At 50.9% G+C, this 18,125-nt stretch overlaps 1 protein-coding gene across 1 annotated transcript; it reads right to left on the minus strand.

Moving 5' to 3' along the window:
- Positions 1–2,210: 2,210 nt before the first annotated feature.
- Positions 2,211–17,876, minus strand: LOC147728570 (uncharacterized). Its single transcript, XM_086963311.1, has 2 exons — positions 17,227–17,876; positions 2,211–3,342 (listed from the first exon to the last, which is right to left on the minus strand). The coding sequence occupies exon 2, from the start codon at positions 3,290–3,292 to the stop codon at positions 2,327–2,329; it is 966 nt and encodes a 321-aa protein (XP_086819437.1). The 5' UTR covers positions 3,293–3,342; positions 17,227–17,876; the 3' UTR covers positions 2,211–2,326.
- Positions 17,877–18,125: the final 249 nt, after the last annotated feature.

Genomic DNA, 18,125 nt, shown 5'->3' on the forward strand with positions numbered 1-18,125 from the left:
TGAAAGTCAGATTTTTCAGGGAAACTCACACAAGGAGTGTTCTTACTTTCTTGGCTGACATTTTTGCTATGGAGGGTTTTCCTGCTGAATTGAAATTAGACAACGGGGTGCAGTTCATCTCAATGTAAATGTTGGAATTGTTACAATGGGCTTGTATTAAGCACAAACATTGTAGCTGACATCACTCACAGGGAAATGGACTTGTAAAACGTATGAACAGGATGGTGGTAGAATGTGAACATGGAGGGTCTTTGAAAGATGTGGATGTTGAAAATGCTATAAAGACCATGCTTTGGGCACATTGTAACACACCCAATAAGGAAACAGATATGACCCCTTTTTGTGCTTTAAGAGAAAGGGAACCTTTTGTTTTTCACAGGCCAGATTGGTTATCGTGGACTATTGTTTTGGTAGACAAGGTATCATCAGCCAGTTCTGCAGAGAGGAAGTTTCAGGAATATATTACTTTCAGATGAAATCAGAGTAAAATTGGGGTCAATTCTATCAAGTGTGCAAAAACGTTGCAAATCAATAAAGGGGATTAGGTGTGACTGAAGTGCCCATGGCTAATATGAGAAAGGGTGGTGATAGGATTTAAATGTAGTTACTATGGGCCAGATGTAGGTCGGTCGGTAACGGCCGAAAATCGGTATTTTCGGCCGTTACCGACCGGTCATGAGCGATCGGTATGTAGGTGTCAGAAATTGTGCGAAATCAGTAATTTTTCCGAATCGTTAAATGTAGCGAATCGGTAAAATACCGAATCGGAACATTTAACGAATCGGAAAATATTCACCGAATCGGAAAGTATACCGAATCGTTAACATACCGATTCGGAAAAATTACAGAATCGGTAATTTCACCGATTCGGTAAACTAACCGAATCGGAAATATACCGAATCGGTAATGAAAATTCCGAAAAAATAAAGATTGAGATGTAGGAAAGCTCAGAAATACCGATTTTGCACCAAAATCGGTATTTCTGAGTCGGTATTTACCATGGATTCAAATCAGGTGGTAACCAGGTGCAGCCTATAAAAATGGTCCCAAAATGCAATGCTGTTTGCACAATGGCGGCATTTTATGTCATCGCAAGACGGCTACGGCTACAGGAGGAAGGAGAGAGGGAATGGCAGAGACAGGAGCAGGTCTACAGGCAGAGGGTGACCCTGTTCATGCTCACAGAGGCAGAGATACTGCAGAGGTACAGGTTGGATCCAGACACCATCAAGGAACTAATCAGGGACCTCCAACCACTGTTGCAGCACACTACCCCAAGGGCACATGCAATACCACCCCATGTACAGGTGCTGTGCAGCCTCCACCTGCTCGCGTCTGGGAGCTACCAGAGTGTGGTTGCTGCGGTGGGTGGTGTGACCCAAAGCAGCCTGTCAAGGTTATTTCACAAATCCACCCATGCTGAACTGGTTCAAACCAAATCTGAATTCTACCAGATGGCCAGATTTCCCCATATCATCGGCTGCATTGATGGCACGCATATCCCCATTTGTCCCCCTGCTGCCACGGAATACATCTACAGGAATAGGAAGTCCACACACACCATCAATGTTCAGGTGATCTGCAATGCCAAGTTTGTCATCACTGACATTGTAGCGAAATTCGCCGGGAGTACCCATGCCTCCTATATTTACCAGAACAGCGGCATCTATGCACGGCTGTCTGCAGGGGAATTTGGCGAAGGATACCTCTTAGGTAAGACACAGTGTCCAACCCCACCCACACCTATTGCAGTACTAATTACAAGTATGCATGTGAGTAATGTATTCCCTTTTCCCATGTAGGAGACAGTGCATATGCCCTACGTTCATTTATCCTCACTCCCTACCTCAACCCCTCAACACCCAGCCAAAGGAGGTATAACCGGGCCCACAAAAGTACACGCAATGTGGTAGAACGGACCTTTGGCATCTGGAAGAGCAGATTTAGATGCCTTCACAAGAGCGGAGGTGCAAGGCAGTATACCCCCATCACCTGCTGCAAGATAATTGCTGCCTGTGCCATGTTGCACAACTTGGCTGTGAGGAAGGGAACTGAGGTGGAGTTGTCTGACTACGAGGATCATGACGACGACAATGCTGTGCCTGAAAAACAACCTGCTGGAGTGACAACACCAAGTGATGACAGATACAGATGTGATGAAATTACAAACAACTACTTCTGAGTAAGTAATGAGACACAGACAGGTAGTGTATGGAACCAACGTATGTTTATGTAGTCACAACGTCAATCCACATAAGTGCAATAAATCAAACAAATGAAAGATGGGGACAACATGTCCTGGGTTACATCACCCACAACGGCCAAGTTATTTGCGCACGCACTTCCCAGACCCACTGGGGTGTTGCTCACTGCCTCCCTCATTGCCTGAAGGCTCAGCTGGGCGCCTTCTGCTCCTACGTGGGTGAAGCACAGCGCTAGACATGCTGCTGCGGCTGCTGCTATCATCTCCCTCAGCCACATCCAGGGCTGGATCCACTGCAGTGTTGGATATGATCATTGCCTCGAGGGCAGTGGTGATCCTAGCCATGCCCCTTGTGACCTCAGCCGTGTTCTGACTCAGGCTTTCCTGCATGTTAGTGCCTCTGCGACAGAGCAGTGATGTGGCAGTGGCTAGGCGATTCATTGCTCTATTGGTAACACGGGCGTCCCTGCGCCGTGTTTGCTCAAGGCTGTCCAGTTTAGAGCACAGCAGGGTAATAGAAGTGCTCATTTCATGCATTCCTGCAGCTAAGTCACCAATGTGTTTGGATGTCTCCCTGTTGCTTTCCACCATGTCTCTGATGCCATTCCCCATTTCTCCAATTTTATTGTTCAGGGCACGAAATTGGCGGTGGCAGGCCTGATTTTCTTTACCCTGCTGGCGTTGGATTCTTACCATACTCCCCTCCAGTCCACGGAACACCGAGCCTTCTCCATGAACACCTGTATTGCTGGGCCTGCCTTGACGTCTGCGCAAGGTGAAAGAGTCTGTTGTGGGCTGCAGTGCAGCAGGACTCTCAGGTGCAGTGGCTTGGGCATGTCCCTCAGCTGCCTTCATCAGTGGCAGTGTGGCCACAACTCGCCTCCTGGCTGGTGACGTTGCAGGTGCAGGCTGTGACAGTGTTGGGAAGGTCTCAGGAGAGAACTGCAGAGGAGGTGATTGTGAGAGGTGTGGGGAGTGGGGAAACTCAGGTGTGTGGAATGTGTCCTCATCCTGGGAGGCAACAGTTGTGTGCTCTTCCTCCAGTGAGGCATTGACTTGGCTTGGCCCTGGCACATCACTCTGGTCCATTGCTGGTGCAGTTCCTGCTGTAGCTGTGGCTTGACTGGCTGCTGTTGGCCCTAGGTATAAATAAGCGTATGTCAACTGAGTGCTACTGTGTCACATTCACTTTAATAAATGCATTTCACTGTCATTATTCTGCATTATTTCACTGCCTTGCTGATGTCTGGGCAGTTACACATGATCTAATGCTAGCTGACTACATTTCCCATAATGCATTGCTCCTGTAAGGTGCTCGCAGGACTGGACTGGGGTTTGCCTGTGCAGAACGGGTTAAGGGAGGCAAGCTGGTATGGGGTGTAATGCTGCGCATGAGTCTTACCTTTTTTTTTCCTGCTCTGGCTGAGCTGTCCACGTCTCCCAAGCCCACCACACTGTCTGGCTCGATGGTAGACGCCACCAACTCCTCCAGGTCAGTCAGGGGGGGCGCTGGGTTCCTGCCTCCGCCGGTGAGACCAGCCTGCTTATGTAGGTCTGACATCTTTCTCTTGGTGAGACTCCTGATGTCATAAAATCGTTTTTTGAGGTCATCCAGGCTCCTGCTGGTCACTCCCACAGCATTCACCTTTTCACCAATATCAAGCCACAGCTTGCGTTTTGCTGACTCAGCTACTGTGAGGGAGTGTCTGCCAAACAGTTGTTTGTGGTTTTTTACCACCTCCTCCACTAGAACTTGCAGCTCCATGTTGCTGAACTTTGCTTTCCTCTTCCTTTCTGCCTTCTGGCTCTCACTGCTGCTGGCCATTTCCACTGTGGTTAAGTTGTATTAATCACTCCCTGCAGCTCTGTGTCTGTGCTGTGCTCTGACTGCCTCTCCAGAACCTTCTAATTAGTTGCAGCTGCCTGGTTAGCCACTTCCTGGTTGGGTGGGGGAGGGTGGTGGCACCTGATTGGCTGTTTTCATAGGTTTCACTTTTGCTTGCTTCCCGTTTCGGTGTTTACCGATTCGGTATTTCCAATGCATTCCTATGGACCTTTTGGCCCATAGGGATGAATGGGGAATACCGAATCGGGAAATTCCGAATCGGTAAATACCGATTGACAGATTCCGATTTTTACCGAATCGGTAAATGATACCGATTTTTTTCCTACATCTCACTTACCGATTTCTGAATACTGATTCGGTAGGATTCGGTATTTTGAAACCGGTAAATGATTTTTACTTACATCTGGCCCTAAATTACTTATGTTTTACCCTATTTTGTGTTAGCATTTATATGGCTAATACATTTTATTTACATATTGTGTGACAGTCGTATTCATTTGATATAGATGTCACATTATTTTGGGTTGACATCTTTGCCACCATTTTAGAGAAGTAGCCATGTTCTATTACAATTGAAACTGTTACTTGCACACTCAAATCTGTTGTTTGCTCATTTAGGAGAAATAGTCCTTGGTAAGTTTTGTTTCTTCAATGCTTATGTTAGCTCATTAGTGCATGCCTTTGCTCTTAGATCAAGACCTTCTCCCACTGTTTAGAGGAGAGGATAGGCCAGACAACCTTGGAATGTAGATAGCTTGTACCAGGCTGCGAATCAAGACTTATGTTCTGTACCCCATTGTATTACGATACCCACCAGTTTTTTTCCATGGTAGGCGAGTCTTTGTGGACTCCGCAACATACATAATATTACTTTATGCTTATTAGAGTCAATCCCTCATCAACCATCATAGGCGGCTAGTCAGCTTGGACTCCACTGCAGTGTAATTTGTGAATAAACTTGTTTGTCTATATTCTCTACTGCGTTATCGACTCTTCATTCTTGGAAGCTAGAGGCGGTAGAGAGTAAGCCGGGTGACCCTATTTGGGTCATTTTATTCAGGTTAGGGAATAGGGACTCCACCAGGTGACCCATCTCGCCCGAAGTCAGGTTGTAGAGGTCGGGGGGGTGTCTGGTCAGATGGGTGGATCGGGAATTCCCAAACGATCGAGCCTGGTTCTCGCAGCTAACCCGTCTGTTTGATCGGGTGGCTCCTCGTCTAGAAGTCACAATGGGTTGGATCCTGAGAAGGTGAAACCCTTAGATCTGACCGTTTGGTTTAAAGTGTCAGCAGCGGAGAATAATCTTGTTTGACCTGTGTGCACGGTGAGTTCATTTTGAATTCCTCGTCAGTGCGGCCCCATCTTAGTGAATTTGGTTGGTCTGCGGACCTTGTGATACAGAGGGTTTATGAACTTTCTGCCTGGCCAATTGTTGAATTTGGTTTACTCTTGAAAATGGCCCCCGGCTAGAGCCTATCTTGTTTTGGTGCAGTCTGAGGGCTGACTTGTCTTGACACAGTCTATCAACGGTTTTTGAGAGCTCTTTGTTTATGCATATTTTATTGTGTGTGCCCGTGTTGATTGAGTGAATATGTGTATGATGCTAGTATGCCTTGTTGGAGCAAAGTATGGTGTTTGGGGTGCCGATGCTGCTCTGCGGAACATTGCATGGAGGTGTGGCAGCCTGTGCCTCTGGAAGGCACTCTGACTTTTGATATGTGTGTGAAGCATTGTATTGGCCCTATTATGTTTCGTACATTGTGACACAAGTATACGAGGGACAATACTGAGCTTCAGTGGTCATAGAATGGTACCTTTGATGAACAAAAATTTAATTATTTACAGGATAAAATATTTGCCAGAAGAAGTAGGCAGTCGATGTTTGATACTTTGCAGATATGGCAGAAGGAAGCTAAGCACAGAGTATACGTGCTGAGAAAGAGCCCAGGAAGAAGGCAATGCAAACGGTGGTTCAGAAAGGGGTAGCTTATGATAAAGAAGGGACGGAAAAGGGTATTGAGTGTGCAGATACAACATTTTGATTACAATGTGATAGGTCCTATTTTGTTCGAGAGGAAGAGGATCCTTTTGTGGAGGATCTGCTAGAAACTCGCTCCCCACCTCCCTATGACCCGCAAAGAATATATCCTGGTGTTCTGTTATCCCAGTCCTCCATTGTTCCCTCACCTTCCTTTGGTTTTTCCGCAGCCTCAACAGCTTCGGCTCCAGCCGTGTCCATATCCTTTCCAGTTTCACAAGTCACGTGTACGGTGACTGCAGACACCCCCGCAGTGCCAACTGTTTATGTTTTTCCACCTTCTCTTACACCTACCACACAGCCATTGTTGACACTGTCACCTGCGTCTACATTTTTTACGTTCACCCTAGATGTATCACCCACAGTGTTGAGTAGTGTTGGGACGCCGGTGCGAGGGTCGGATGGAAAGAATTAGGCAGCGGCACAGGAGCAATTGGAGAGGCAATGATTCGATCTTATGACGGTGAGGAAGAGATGGGTTTGTTGGAATTCAGGCAGTACAATGGGCACGGAATGTGATTTATAGTTTGGAGGATATATGGAGTGTGATGAAGGATTTTGATCCGTTTGTGCAACAATATGCCCTTCAGCATATGTCAAGTACATTGATTGGCTTGTGGGAACAGTGTAATGAGGTACAGCTCCTCAAATTATTTATGACATTCGAGATTGTGTATATTCTGCTGGTTTGGCCCTTGCAGAAGTCCATAGTAATGTTGGGACGTTACTTCAAATAGAATGCAACAGTGGCGAGCACTGGGGGAGGGCACTTACCCATACGATTTTACAACCCCACTACAAGCCCACTGGAATAGGTTCAGCGTATTGGAGGAGATGGATTGACTCCCACTGGATGGAAACTCTCCACCTCAACCTGTAAAGGGAAAACGTATAAAAGAGCCCACATTGAAGGGAAACACACTATCCACTACCCTCGGAGAAAGCATGAGAGAGGAATGTAGCGAGAAACACACTATCCACTACCCTCGGAGAAAGCATGAGAGAGGAATGTAGCGAGAAAGGTGAACCAGAGCAAAAATGGGGGACCCAGCTTATAGATCATGAGGTACCGAGGAAAGACATGTGGGACGCATCCAGCTCAGAGAAAATAGAAGGGACAAACTTAGTTAATATATTTGTCCCAAATGGTATAACGATAGTTGAGGGAGACAGGACAATTTACCCACTCAGGGTTGGGGTAAACATGCTAGATGGGCTGGATGGACTCAAAATCGTATCCTGGAATATTGCAGGATTTGCTGCCAAATATGAGGTACAGGAATGGAGAGAATACATCACCAGGTTTCACGTTATATGTTTACAGGAGGCCTGGATGATTGATTCTAATCACTTTACCATGGAGGGGTTTAAGTGTTTCCCAGTCCCTGCCCAAAGGTCTTACTCAGGGAGATCGGTGGGAGGGCTATTAATATATGTAGATCTCCGGAAAGAAGGGGTATGGTCCAACTATAACTGGAAATTGCAATATGCAGGCGATAGGCCTTGGATCTAAAGGGATAAACATCATACTGGTAAACTGGTATAACGCTGTAGGTACAAATAGCAGGAGAAATGCAATAAAAGAACTAGACTCCCGCTTAAATGCCCAGCTATTGGTGGCAAAAGCAGCAGTTGCCCCTCATGTCGTCCTTGTAGGGGATTTTAATTGCCAACTCTGTGGGAATTTAAGACAACTAAACAAGGACTGGTCACGGTACACAGTGGAGAAAGGGCCACACTTTGTACACTCTCCAGAGAGGTGGGAAATAGACAAGGTGATGAAAAGGCATAATCTGGTCCATACGATGGACATGGTCGAGATGGGTAGCGCTGGAGAACCCAGCCCAACCTTTAAGGGTAGAGGATGTCACTCGTATATAGATTTTATTATGGTTTCTCCTACACTTAAAACATGGGTCAGTAGGGCGGCAATTGAAAGCAGTATATTTAGGGGGCGTGGCTTGGACGCCGATCGGGATGGCGGCGTGAGCTCGCAGCTCCGCGCGGAATCCCGCTAATTCTCCTGTTTTCGGAACCCTAGGCGACCCGAAGACGACGTTCCTGCCCTCTGAAGTGTAAGGGTACAGCTGGGCATAATCAGAGAGTCGCTGGGGGACTGCTGGCCCCGAGAAGATCGAGAGAAGAGGCGGCCGAGGTGTTGCCGAGGGTGCGAAGAAAATGGCGGCGAGGAGGTCGGACGGCCCCGAACTTCAGCCCTGAGCCAAGTTGTCGCCGAGTGGCAAGAGAACCTGCGCTCGGCTGCCCGAGGCACTGGGAGCGGCGGTGCTGTGTCCCGAGACCAGGGGACGCTGACCTGATTCACCCAGGAGCTTGGGGACCTTCGTTGGTCACCGCCCTCAGACTCATCCTTCCCCCCTCAGGTTTCGGAGGGGGGTGACGGAACGGAGCCCGTCTACCTGGCCATTGCTCCTGAGAGCGTCGGTGGGGACATTGCACTGCCCGGTGCCCGGAGACTGGCACGGAAGCACGGGCGTCAACGCAAAACGGGTGACTGGACTTGTGACGCAGCGCCCTGGCATGGCGGCGATCGGAGGGCCGATGCCCGGGAGTCGCGAGGGGGACTCGGCGACATCAACTCGGCTGAGCGAGAGTCCCTCCCCGGAGCTTGACCAAGAACAGCGGCTGAACCGGCGTTTGGATGCCATACTTGATGCGATCACCTCCACTAAGGAAGCATTGCACCATGACATTGCCCAAGTGGCCACGGGCCTGGGGCTGCTACGCGCGGATCACGCGAAGCTAGCGGACAGGGTCAAGGACCATGACCAACTGTTGCTGGACCTGAAGCCATCGGTGGTGACTGCGGAGCACAGGATCACGGACATTTTGGCCCGACTGGACTCACTGGAGCGGAGGGCGGAGGATGCTGAAGGCCGCAATAGACGGAACAACGTGCGGGTCGTAGGCCTGCCGGAACGGATTGAGGGGGAGGATGCGGTGGCCTATATGGAGAACTGGTTCCGCACTGTGGTAGCGCCGGAGGGGCTTACTCCTTTTTTCACCCTGGAGCGAGCTCACCGGGTGCCTGCTCGCCCACCGGGGCTTGGCCGCCCCCCCCGACCGATGGTGGTGCGGCTCCTCCACTACAAGGACCGGGATCTCCTCATCCAGCGGGCCAGGATGTCGGGCCCGTATGAGGTGGAGAACAGTAAGGTTACGATCTTCCCGGATTACACTCAAGCGGTCCAGAAGAACAGGGCATCGTTCCTCGCGGTGAAGGAGCTCAGGGAGGAAGGCATCCAGTACTCCTTGCTCTACCCGGCTAAGCTGCGGATCATAATGGATGGCACTACGCACTTTTTTCAGACTCCGGATGAAGTTTGGCAATGGCTGGAGTCATATAGAGCGGGGACGGACAGATCGCATAAAAGTAGGCGAGACCAACCCAAGCAGCCCCGGGTGAGGCAGTCACAACGCATCAGATCCCGCAACAGGCGCCAGCGGGAGAAACGGGAGGCTCAAATGGAGGCGGAGAAGAGGGATGCGCTCGCAGCGACGGCGGCCATTACAGGGTCGCAACAGAACAGTGAACGGGCAGAAACGGACTCGGGAGGGGAAGGCAGCAGGACGGGAGAGGAACTTTCAGAGGCGGAAAGCTCGAAGGGGCCGATAGTGACCCCACAGACATCGGATGGTATTTTCTGCGGCTGAGATAGAATTGGGACTAGATCGAGACTTCATGGTAGGGTGGTATCCTGTTGATGGAGGGCGGGTTGCCGGGAGGGGGAGCTGTGTGCTTCGGAGGGGATGAAGGCGCGGGGCGCTGGCTCCGCTAGCTGGGGTCGGCGGTGACTCACCCCCCTTGGGCCCTTAAGGCCGACTGTGGTGGAGACCACAGGGTAAGAGTGTGAGAAGCTGGTTCAAGGTTTGGATGGGGGCGGCCATTGGGTTTGTGTGCTCTGTCCTGGGGAGTGGGGCTTGGGAAGTGTTTCAGTTTTGGGAATGTTCGGGGGGGGCAACTGCATTGGGGGGGCCATGATCCTTCGTTATCTGAATCGAACTGTACGAAGTTGGAATGGGGACATTACCTAATCTGAAATGCCTGACGTGGAATGTCCGGGGGCTGCGGACTATGGTGAAACGTCACAAAGTACATGCATATCTAGTACGCAGGGGGGTTCAGATTGCTATGCTCCAGGAGACTCATCTCACCAAAAAAGAGTGCGCTGCCTTGCAGAAAAGATGGCGGGGCCAGGTGTTTGGCACCACTTACTCAGCGTATGCCAAGGGGGTGTTGATCTGGGTGAGGGCGGGGATACCCTTTCAAGTGCTGAATCAAGTTGTGGATCCGGATGGCCGGTTTGTGGCGGTGGAGGGGAGGTTATATGGACGGGATGTGGTTTTCTGCTGTGTCTATGCACCGAACACTGACCAAGCTCGATACTTTGATAGCCTCTCGGGGTCCTTGGCCTCTTTCCTGGCGGGTCCGATAGTGTTAGGGGGGGACTTCAATTCGATCACGGATGTAGCTCTGGATAGGTCCCATCCCCCCCTGGTGGACTCCCCGGTGCGCAGGCTGGCCGCGCACAGGAAGGACTGGCAGGAACGATGGGGGTTGCTGGATGTCTGGAGGGAGCGGCACAGGGGAGCCAGGGATTATTCCTTTTACTCTGCTCCCCATGATCTGCATGTAAGGATTGATTCGGTGCTCTGCGGTGGTTCCCTAGCCCCATTGATTTCCCATGCGGAGTACCTGGCTAGGACTATCTCCGATCATAACCCCCTATTGGTGCACATTCAGTGGCAGAGAGAGCGCTCAGTGACACCAACATGGCGGCTTCGGCCGGAGACGCTTGAGGATTCTGTGTTCAGCGACGCGGTTCGGCAAGGCATTGATAGTTATTTCGGAGTGAATGAGGGTACGGCTACGAGTAGGTCCACTGAATGGGATGCAATGAAAGTGGTGGTGAGAGGGGTGTGTTTGGGTAGGTTCTCGAATGCTCGCACGACTGTGTTGAACGACCTAATGAAAGCGGAAGAAACTTTGAGGGACTTGGAGCGCCGCAGGCCGGCTAGGCCAGATTTACAGGCCCAGTTGTTGGAAGCAAAGGAAGTGGTTGCCACCGAGACGGAACGTTTAAGGTGCTATGACTACAGGCAGTATATCATCAGGGCACATGCAGAAAGGGACAAGGTGGGTACCCTCTTGGCCAGACTAGCTAACCCGGAACTTAGGGGCTGCCCGATCCTCAGCATTAATAACGCGCAGGGAGAAATGGTGTACTCCCAGGCCGCGGTATTGGAACGTTTTAGGGGGTATTATGAGGAATTATACCAGAGTCAGCTGGGAGTGGGGGTTCAGGACATCGCGGAATACCTGGGGGAGAGGCAGCTTCCGGTCCTGGATGAGGAAGACGCGAAGGAGCTGGGTAGCCCGATCACGCTCACGGAAATACGGGTGGCCATCAAACATATGGCCCGCAACAAGACGCCCGGGGTGGACGGACTGCCGATTGAATTTTACCAACAATATGTGGACAGCTTGGCTCCCAGGCTGCTGGTGGTATATACGGAAGCTTTCGAGACGGGGGCATTGCCTGGGTCCATGCGGGAGGCCTTGATTGTACCGCTCCTAAAGCCTGGCCGGGATGCCGCGGATGTGAGGTCTTATCGCCCGCTATCCATGCTGACGGTAGATTATAAGATCCTGAGCCGAATTCTAGCCACCAGGCTGGCCCCACATATGACGGGCCTGGTACACAAGGACCAGGCCGGGTTTATACCCACGAGGAGCACGGCGCTGAATATCCGCCGCCTGGGGCAATAATGGACGCCATCTTGGACGGGGAGGGAGCTCCGGCGGTCCTGTCTGTGGACATCGAGAAGGCCTTTGATAGTTTGGAATGGTCTTTCCTGGATGGAGTGTTAGAGAGGTTTGGCATGGGCGAAGGGTTCCGAAGGTGGACGAGGGTCTTATATACCTCGGCAACGGCGAGAGTGCGTTTGGGCGGCCTGGTGTCTGCGGCATACCCGGTGGGCAGGGGCACACGACAGGGATGTTCTCTCTCCCCCCTATTGTTTGCTCTGGCGATGGAACCCTTGGCGGTCCATGCGAGGTCAGGTGACCGGTACGCGGGGATAGTCAGCGGCGGGCAGTGGCATTATATATCGCTATATGCGGATGACTTGCTCCTGTACCTGGCTGACACCTCGGGGGCGTTGGTCGGAGCGATGGATCTGTTGTCTGAGTTTGGCCGGCTGTCGGGCCTTAAGGTCAATTGGACGAAGACCTGTGTGTTCCCGCTGCGAGCGGGATCGCCAGTCCCTGGCAGCGATTTGGGTGTGGTATGGGAGCCCTCTTGCATCACCTATTTGGGTGTTCGCATCTACCACGCGACTGCGGACCTATTGGAGGGCAACATTGGTCGCTGTGTCCGGGCACTGCGGGGCAGTTTGTCTTTCTGGTCGACCCTCCTGCTGACGGTTCTGGGCAGGATTGCACTGTTGAAAATGGTGGCGCTCCCCCGCTTCCTCTATTATTTCCGAACGCTGCCTGTCTGGATTCCCCAGGGGGTATTTAGAGAACTGCGGTCAATGATAATTGGCTTCCTATGGGGGCATGGCCGCCGTAGAGTGGCCCTGAGCACGCTACTTCGCCCCAAGCTAGAAGGGGGCATGGCTGTGCCCGACCTCGAGCTGTATTATCTTGCGGCGCAGTTGCAGGTCCTTACACAGAACGTAGCTAGGGGGTTTCGGGGTCCAGAGGAGGACCGGGATCGGGGGATACAACGCCACGTGCTGTCCTACATCATCATGCAACAGAGGCTCGAGTTACGGGCCCTCACCATGGAAGAGCGGACGCTCCGGCTGTGCTGGCAGAGGAGCCTTCGGAGAGCGAGGGCATCGCGGCCTTATGCACCGGAGATCCCGGTCGGGATGCTGACGGCTTTGCCGCACGGGGGAGATTGGTCCCCGTTGCTGGATTGGGAAGAGGCGGGACTGCAGGTAGTGGGCGACTTGTACATAGACGGGGCTTTGGCGCCGTTCGAAGTGCTCCAGGACCAGTTCGGGCTGCCTGATGGGGGATTCCTCCTACACGCGGCAGTGGTGGCCGCCATACAGAAGCACTGGAAAGGGGGGCTCATGGAACCCACGACGACTATGGCGTGCCAATATGTGGTGATGGCGGCTGGTACGTTCAAAGCTGTGACGTGCCTCCATAACAGGATGCTGAATGAGGGACTGGAACCACTCAAAGGGCTCAAGGCTAAATGGGAGATGAGCGTAGGCCGGCCCATACCGGATACGGCATGGGGCCACATCCTGCGGCGCACATGGAAGGGCACTAGAAATGCGCGCTTTCAGCAGGTACATTTCTATGTGCTTCATAGGGCTTATTTAACTCCTGAGAAATTACAGCGGTACTTTCAGGTGCCGGATGCCCGATGCCCACGGTGTTCGTCTCTGGGAGCGGACATGGACCATTTGTTTTGGGGGTGCTCACACCTGGGGACCTATTGGGCGGAGGTAGGGGAACTCCTGAATGAAGTGACTGACAGGGAGGTGGACTTCGACATGGCGGCGTGCCTGCTGCTCTGGTTCCCGCATACGAAACACACCAAGGTGACAAGCAAATTCATAGACCTGGGTCTGATATTGGCGCAGAGGGAAATATCGTGGCATTGGAAGTCCAGGGGGGGACCCTCACTGCGTAGATGGAAGAATGAGCTGCTGCGGTGGTCTGACTGCGAGAGTGTGCTCCGGATGAAGCAAGCTGTAAAGTTGGGGAATGAGAAGGCATTGGATGCGGCGCGTGCATGGGAGTTAGTGGTACAGGCTTTGCGTGATTCTTTGGTAGAGGATGAGGATGGTGAGAACTAAGCCGATGGACACCGCGGGGCGAACACAGAAGTATGGTACCACGCACTGTAGTGGATCCATCCAATTCGACAGGACGAGGCACACACTTTAGCAGTTGCCAGGGGAGGGGGGGCTTTGGGGGGGCTGGTTATCGGGAGTTTGGGGTGGGCCGGAAGCCATTAGATGGTTGCTCGTTAGGGCACCTTGGATCTACTAGGACGGTGGGTACTGTGTGGAGCGTGGAATGGCTGGGTAGAGCGGCCAGGTGTGACAACCCATAGCGCCTAGGGCAGGTCCCGACAAGGCGGTACCACTGATTATCACTGGGATGGCTGACGGGAGTGATGTTGTGGGTGGGGGGGTAAAAGCAGATACGCAAAACGACATTTCAACCATGGTCCCTATGGGACGTGCACCGTGATGTTTTCCTATTGAACGAGGTAATATGCCGCCCGGCCTCCGGGATGCGGGCTGAATGGCTGTGTACAACTGGGATTTCTTATTGGACGGGGGGATATCACGAGTGAACTGGCTGATTAATTGTATCCTGTGGTTTATAATTCTGCAATAAAAATATATTTAAAAAAAAAAAAAAAAAAAAAAAAAAAAGAAAGCAGTATATTTAGCGACCATAATCCATTGGTGGTGGAGCTAAAATGTTTAAAACTTAAGAATGCACCACCCAGAGTAGATATGATAGAAAGGATAACAGACCAAGGGAGAAGGCTTAGATGGTCCAAAATAGACGGGGATAAGTTTTATAAAAGCCTAATAACCACAGGGTCAGATGCAATAAATGTATGCCTTGACCTAAATAACGAGGGAGTGGGTGTAATGACTGCAGTCGAAGAGATGGCACACCTCATCGACGGACTCCTAAAGACCACCAAAACCAGGGCACTAGCCACCACACCCCATGGTTTGACAAAGAATGCTCAAAGGCACATAAAGATCTTAAACATAGCCTAAAACAGCATCCCAGGGATAATACTCGAATAGCCCAAAGCAGATTTATATACAAAAAGAGCTAAAAACTTGCAAAGTTAGCCTCCAAAGACAAGCCTGGGAGGATTTAAGGGAGGCAGCAGAAAGAAGAGACCTGTCTGAGTTTTGGAAAATTATAAATAAACCATGTTTCCAGGACTCAAACCCCCCACAAATCCTGAACACCATCCTACCAGAGCAGTGGCAGGCCCACTTTCAGAACTTGTATAATCATACAGGCGAAACAAACCATGATGAAGGGCAGAGGCTAAAGTTGACCGCACAGCTAGAGATTACCTTGGCAGAAGTGGAAGGGGCAATTCTGGGGCTTACCAAAAATAAAGCGCCTGGCCCAGATGGTATACCCCTGACCTCTACCTTAGCAAAGTGGAACTGTGGGCTCCCATTCTCACGCGGGTCTTGAATGCGGCAGTAGAGGCAGGCCTGCCGTGCTCTTGGTCCTCTGCAACGATCGTACCAATATTTAAAAAAAGGAAACTGGGATGACCCCCAATGCTATCGCCCAATATCTCTCATTGATGTCACGGCGAAGGTGTTGTGTTGTGTCATTCTAAAACGCCTGTCAGAATGGGCTGATAGTAACCAGCAAATAACAGACATCCAATATGGGTTTAGGGAGGGAAGAACAACCACGGATCAGTGCCTGAACCACTACCTCTTGATCACCAAGTTCACCAAATCCAGCAAGGAGGCGGTCTATCTAGGGTTCATGGACCTCTCCACGGCTTTTGATCACGTGAAGAGGGAGAAACTATGGGCCTTGTTGATAGGCCTAGGGGTGGAACAAGATCTAGTTGACATCCTTAAGGCCCTACACTGGAATACATCTGCGTCTGTCCGCTATAATCAAGATGGAAGTAAGACCTTACCATTCCCATGCACGAGCGGAGTGCCGCAGGGCTGTATTTTAGCTCCATTTTTGTTCTCACTGTACATTAACAACTTGGACAGGGAACTATGCAAACTGGGAGTGGATTCCCCCCAAATAGGCTCCTGCCCAATTCCCGTCCTGCTTTAGGCGGACGACGCGGTGTTGTTAGCCCGAACACCGCGGGGGCTGCAGAGGTTGATTGACGGATTCGTAAGATTTATGGCCACACTTGATCTGTCAGCAAATCTGGACAAGTCATATGTCATGTTAGCGAGGGCAAGACCAAACAAGAAATTTGCTTATAAGTTGGGCTCCCACAAAATAGGTCTGGTCCAGTCCTTTTCTTACCTAGGTGTCCTATTCAACGGGCTCCTAAAGTTTAAATCCCTGGCGGACAAACACGCTGCAAATCTGGTGGCCTCTTCAGGGGCTATAATGGGCTATGGGAGAAGACTGGGTTGATCGTCCACGGAGCAAGTGATGAATTTGTACAGGTCAATATGCTGCGCTAAAGCAGCCTATCGGTCAGAAGTTTGGGGCTTTGCAAACACATACCTGGTCCAGGCAGAAGAAAATACGTTTTTTAGAAGGATCTTGAAAGTACCGCAAAGCACCCCATCCTACATCATACACGAGGAATTGGGAGAACCCTATATTGAAGATCAAATCAAGATCAAGCCGCTCCTGGCCTGGGTCAAAATCTGGTGTAACACTGAGGCTGGTTTGAGCAGGCAAATTATCAAAGATTGCCTGAATCGTGACAAAGAGAGCTCCATCCCCTGGATAAAACATGTTAAAGACACTTTAGAGACTATTGGTTGTAAGAACTTCTATACCGTGCCTGAAGCCCTTATCGCCCAGAATAAGACAACGGTCAAGAAACTGTTTGGCGAATGTCTCAGTAGTTTGTTTACCAGGTAGATGTTCCCATTGGCCCCATGGCCTCACAGACTCGCTCCCTCCCCTTGGAAGCTCTGGATCAGTCATTTCCCCACCCCCCCAAGTGCGGGATAGAAATGCTAGGGCTGCTAGACTCCAGGAGAGTGGGCATACCGCCTTGTGGCCACTAATACCCCCATGGGGCCACTAAATGGGCTCCATTGATGGCATCACGCTGTAAGACACGTCGCCCCAGACACTGCCACTTATTGTCGGTGTAATTGGAAGGCTACCCAGGGCACCACAGGGCCCAGGATCTCCTATAAGCACACCACAGAGTCTGTGAAACACCTGTACCTGCCCACTTTGCTCATGGAAATTGTCTGCGTATGCCTACCTCCATAATACGGAATATCCTATTGTGGCTGCTACGATGGCACCCGCGAGCACAGGCGCCGTTGCTGCAAAATACTGAAGCACGTGAAGCAGGGTACTGCTATATTACTGTGGTTGTCACCACCAATGGTTAACACACCTATACACAACCAATACAGTGTTGGTACCTCTTGATCCCTTGCTTGATCACCCATCATCTTGATGCCGTTGCTTGCCACTCACGTTGCAGATCTACTGCTCCCTGTGGCTGTCTGCCTCTTGCTGATGTTGCGATGTGGAGCATTTCCCGGGTGTCCGCCATGGATCCGGACATACATAAAGTAAAAAACAAACACGACTTACAGACGACAGATACAGCTCACATGCCAGCCCTACTTCATGAGATTGCACCACATCTCACACACGCCCTCAGCCTAGGGTACCTAGGTACCAATGGGCCGCAACCCAGGTATTGTTTGACAACCTAGGTATCTGAATGTACCAATGTGCACAAGACCCCCCCGGGTAATAGGCCCCAGGTGACCACACAGAAGTAAGGTACTTAGTTGTACAGTGCCCAGGACGTCAATAGTGTTCCACATGTGTACCCGTAATTGGTGCCTAGGTGCTTATGACATGGGCCCATAATCCATATGTGTGTACTGAGGTGGACTTGCCCTGCACTGAAAAACATATACCCCTATAAGTGGTGCCTAGATGTTTCCGACACGCCCGAACCTGTGTGCTCGTGCAGGAGTGACAAGAAGGCCTGGGATATACAGCAAATAATTTGACATTATACGTGTCTATAATGTACTTGAGTGACCTCTCAGAGGCCAGTGCCTCGCTGGACTATCCTCAAAACCTTGCAGTCAATTTCTGTAACAGGCTAAACGTAACTACCCCAATAGATACCATGCTGAATAGGATTCGTGCTTCCGGTGCACCGGTCCAAACTCAAATTTACTGTGAATGCTCCTTGCCCAAACATATTATCGTGGGAGGCAATTGTATTATATAACAACCATTAACATGCAACATTAAATGAGGGCGTCCCACCTAGCACTAGTTGCATTACCATCCTGAC

The sequence above is a fragment of the Lissotriton vulgaris genome, chromosome 3_1 (assembly GCF_964263255.1).
Source record: "Lissotriton vulgaris chromosome 3_1, aLisVul1.2, whole genome shotgun sequence".
NCBI lineage: Eukaryota > Metazoa > Chordata > Amphibia > Caudata > Salamandridae > Lissotriton > Lissotriton vulgaris.

Bases quoted from the DNA above. Each gene is read 5' to 3' on its own strand.
- LOC147728570 (XM_086963311.1), bottom strand. From the start codon at position 3,292: ATGGACCAGAGTGATGTGCCAGGGCCAAGCCAAGTCAATGCCTCACTG.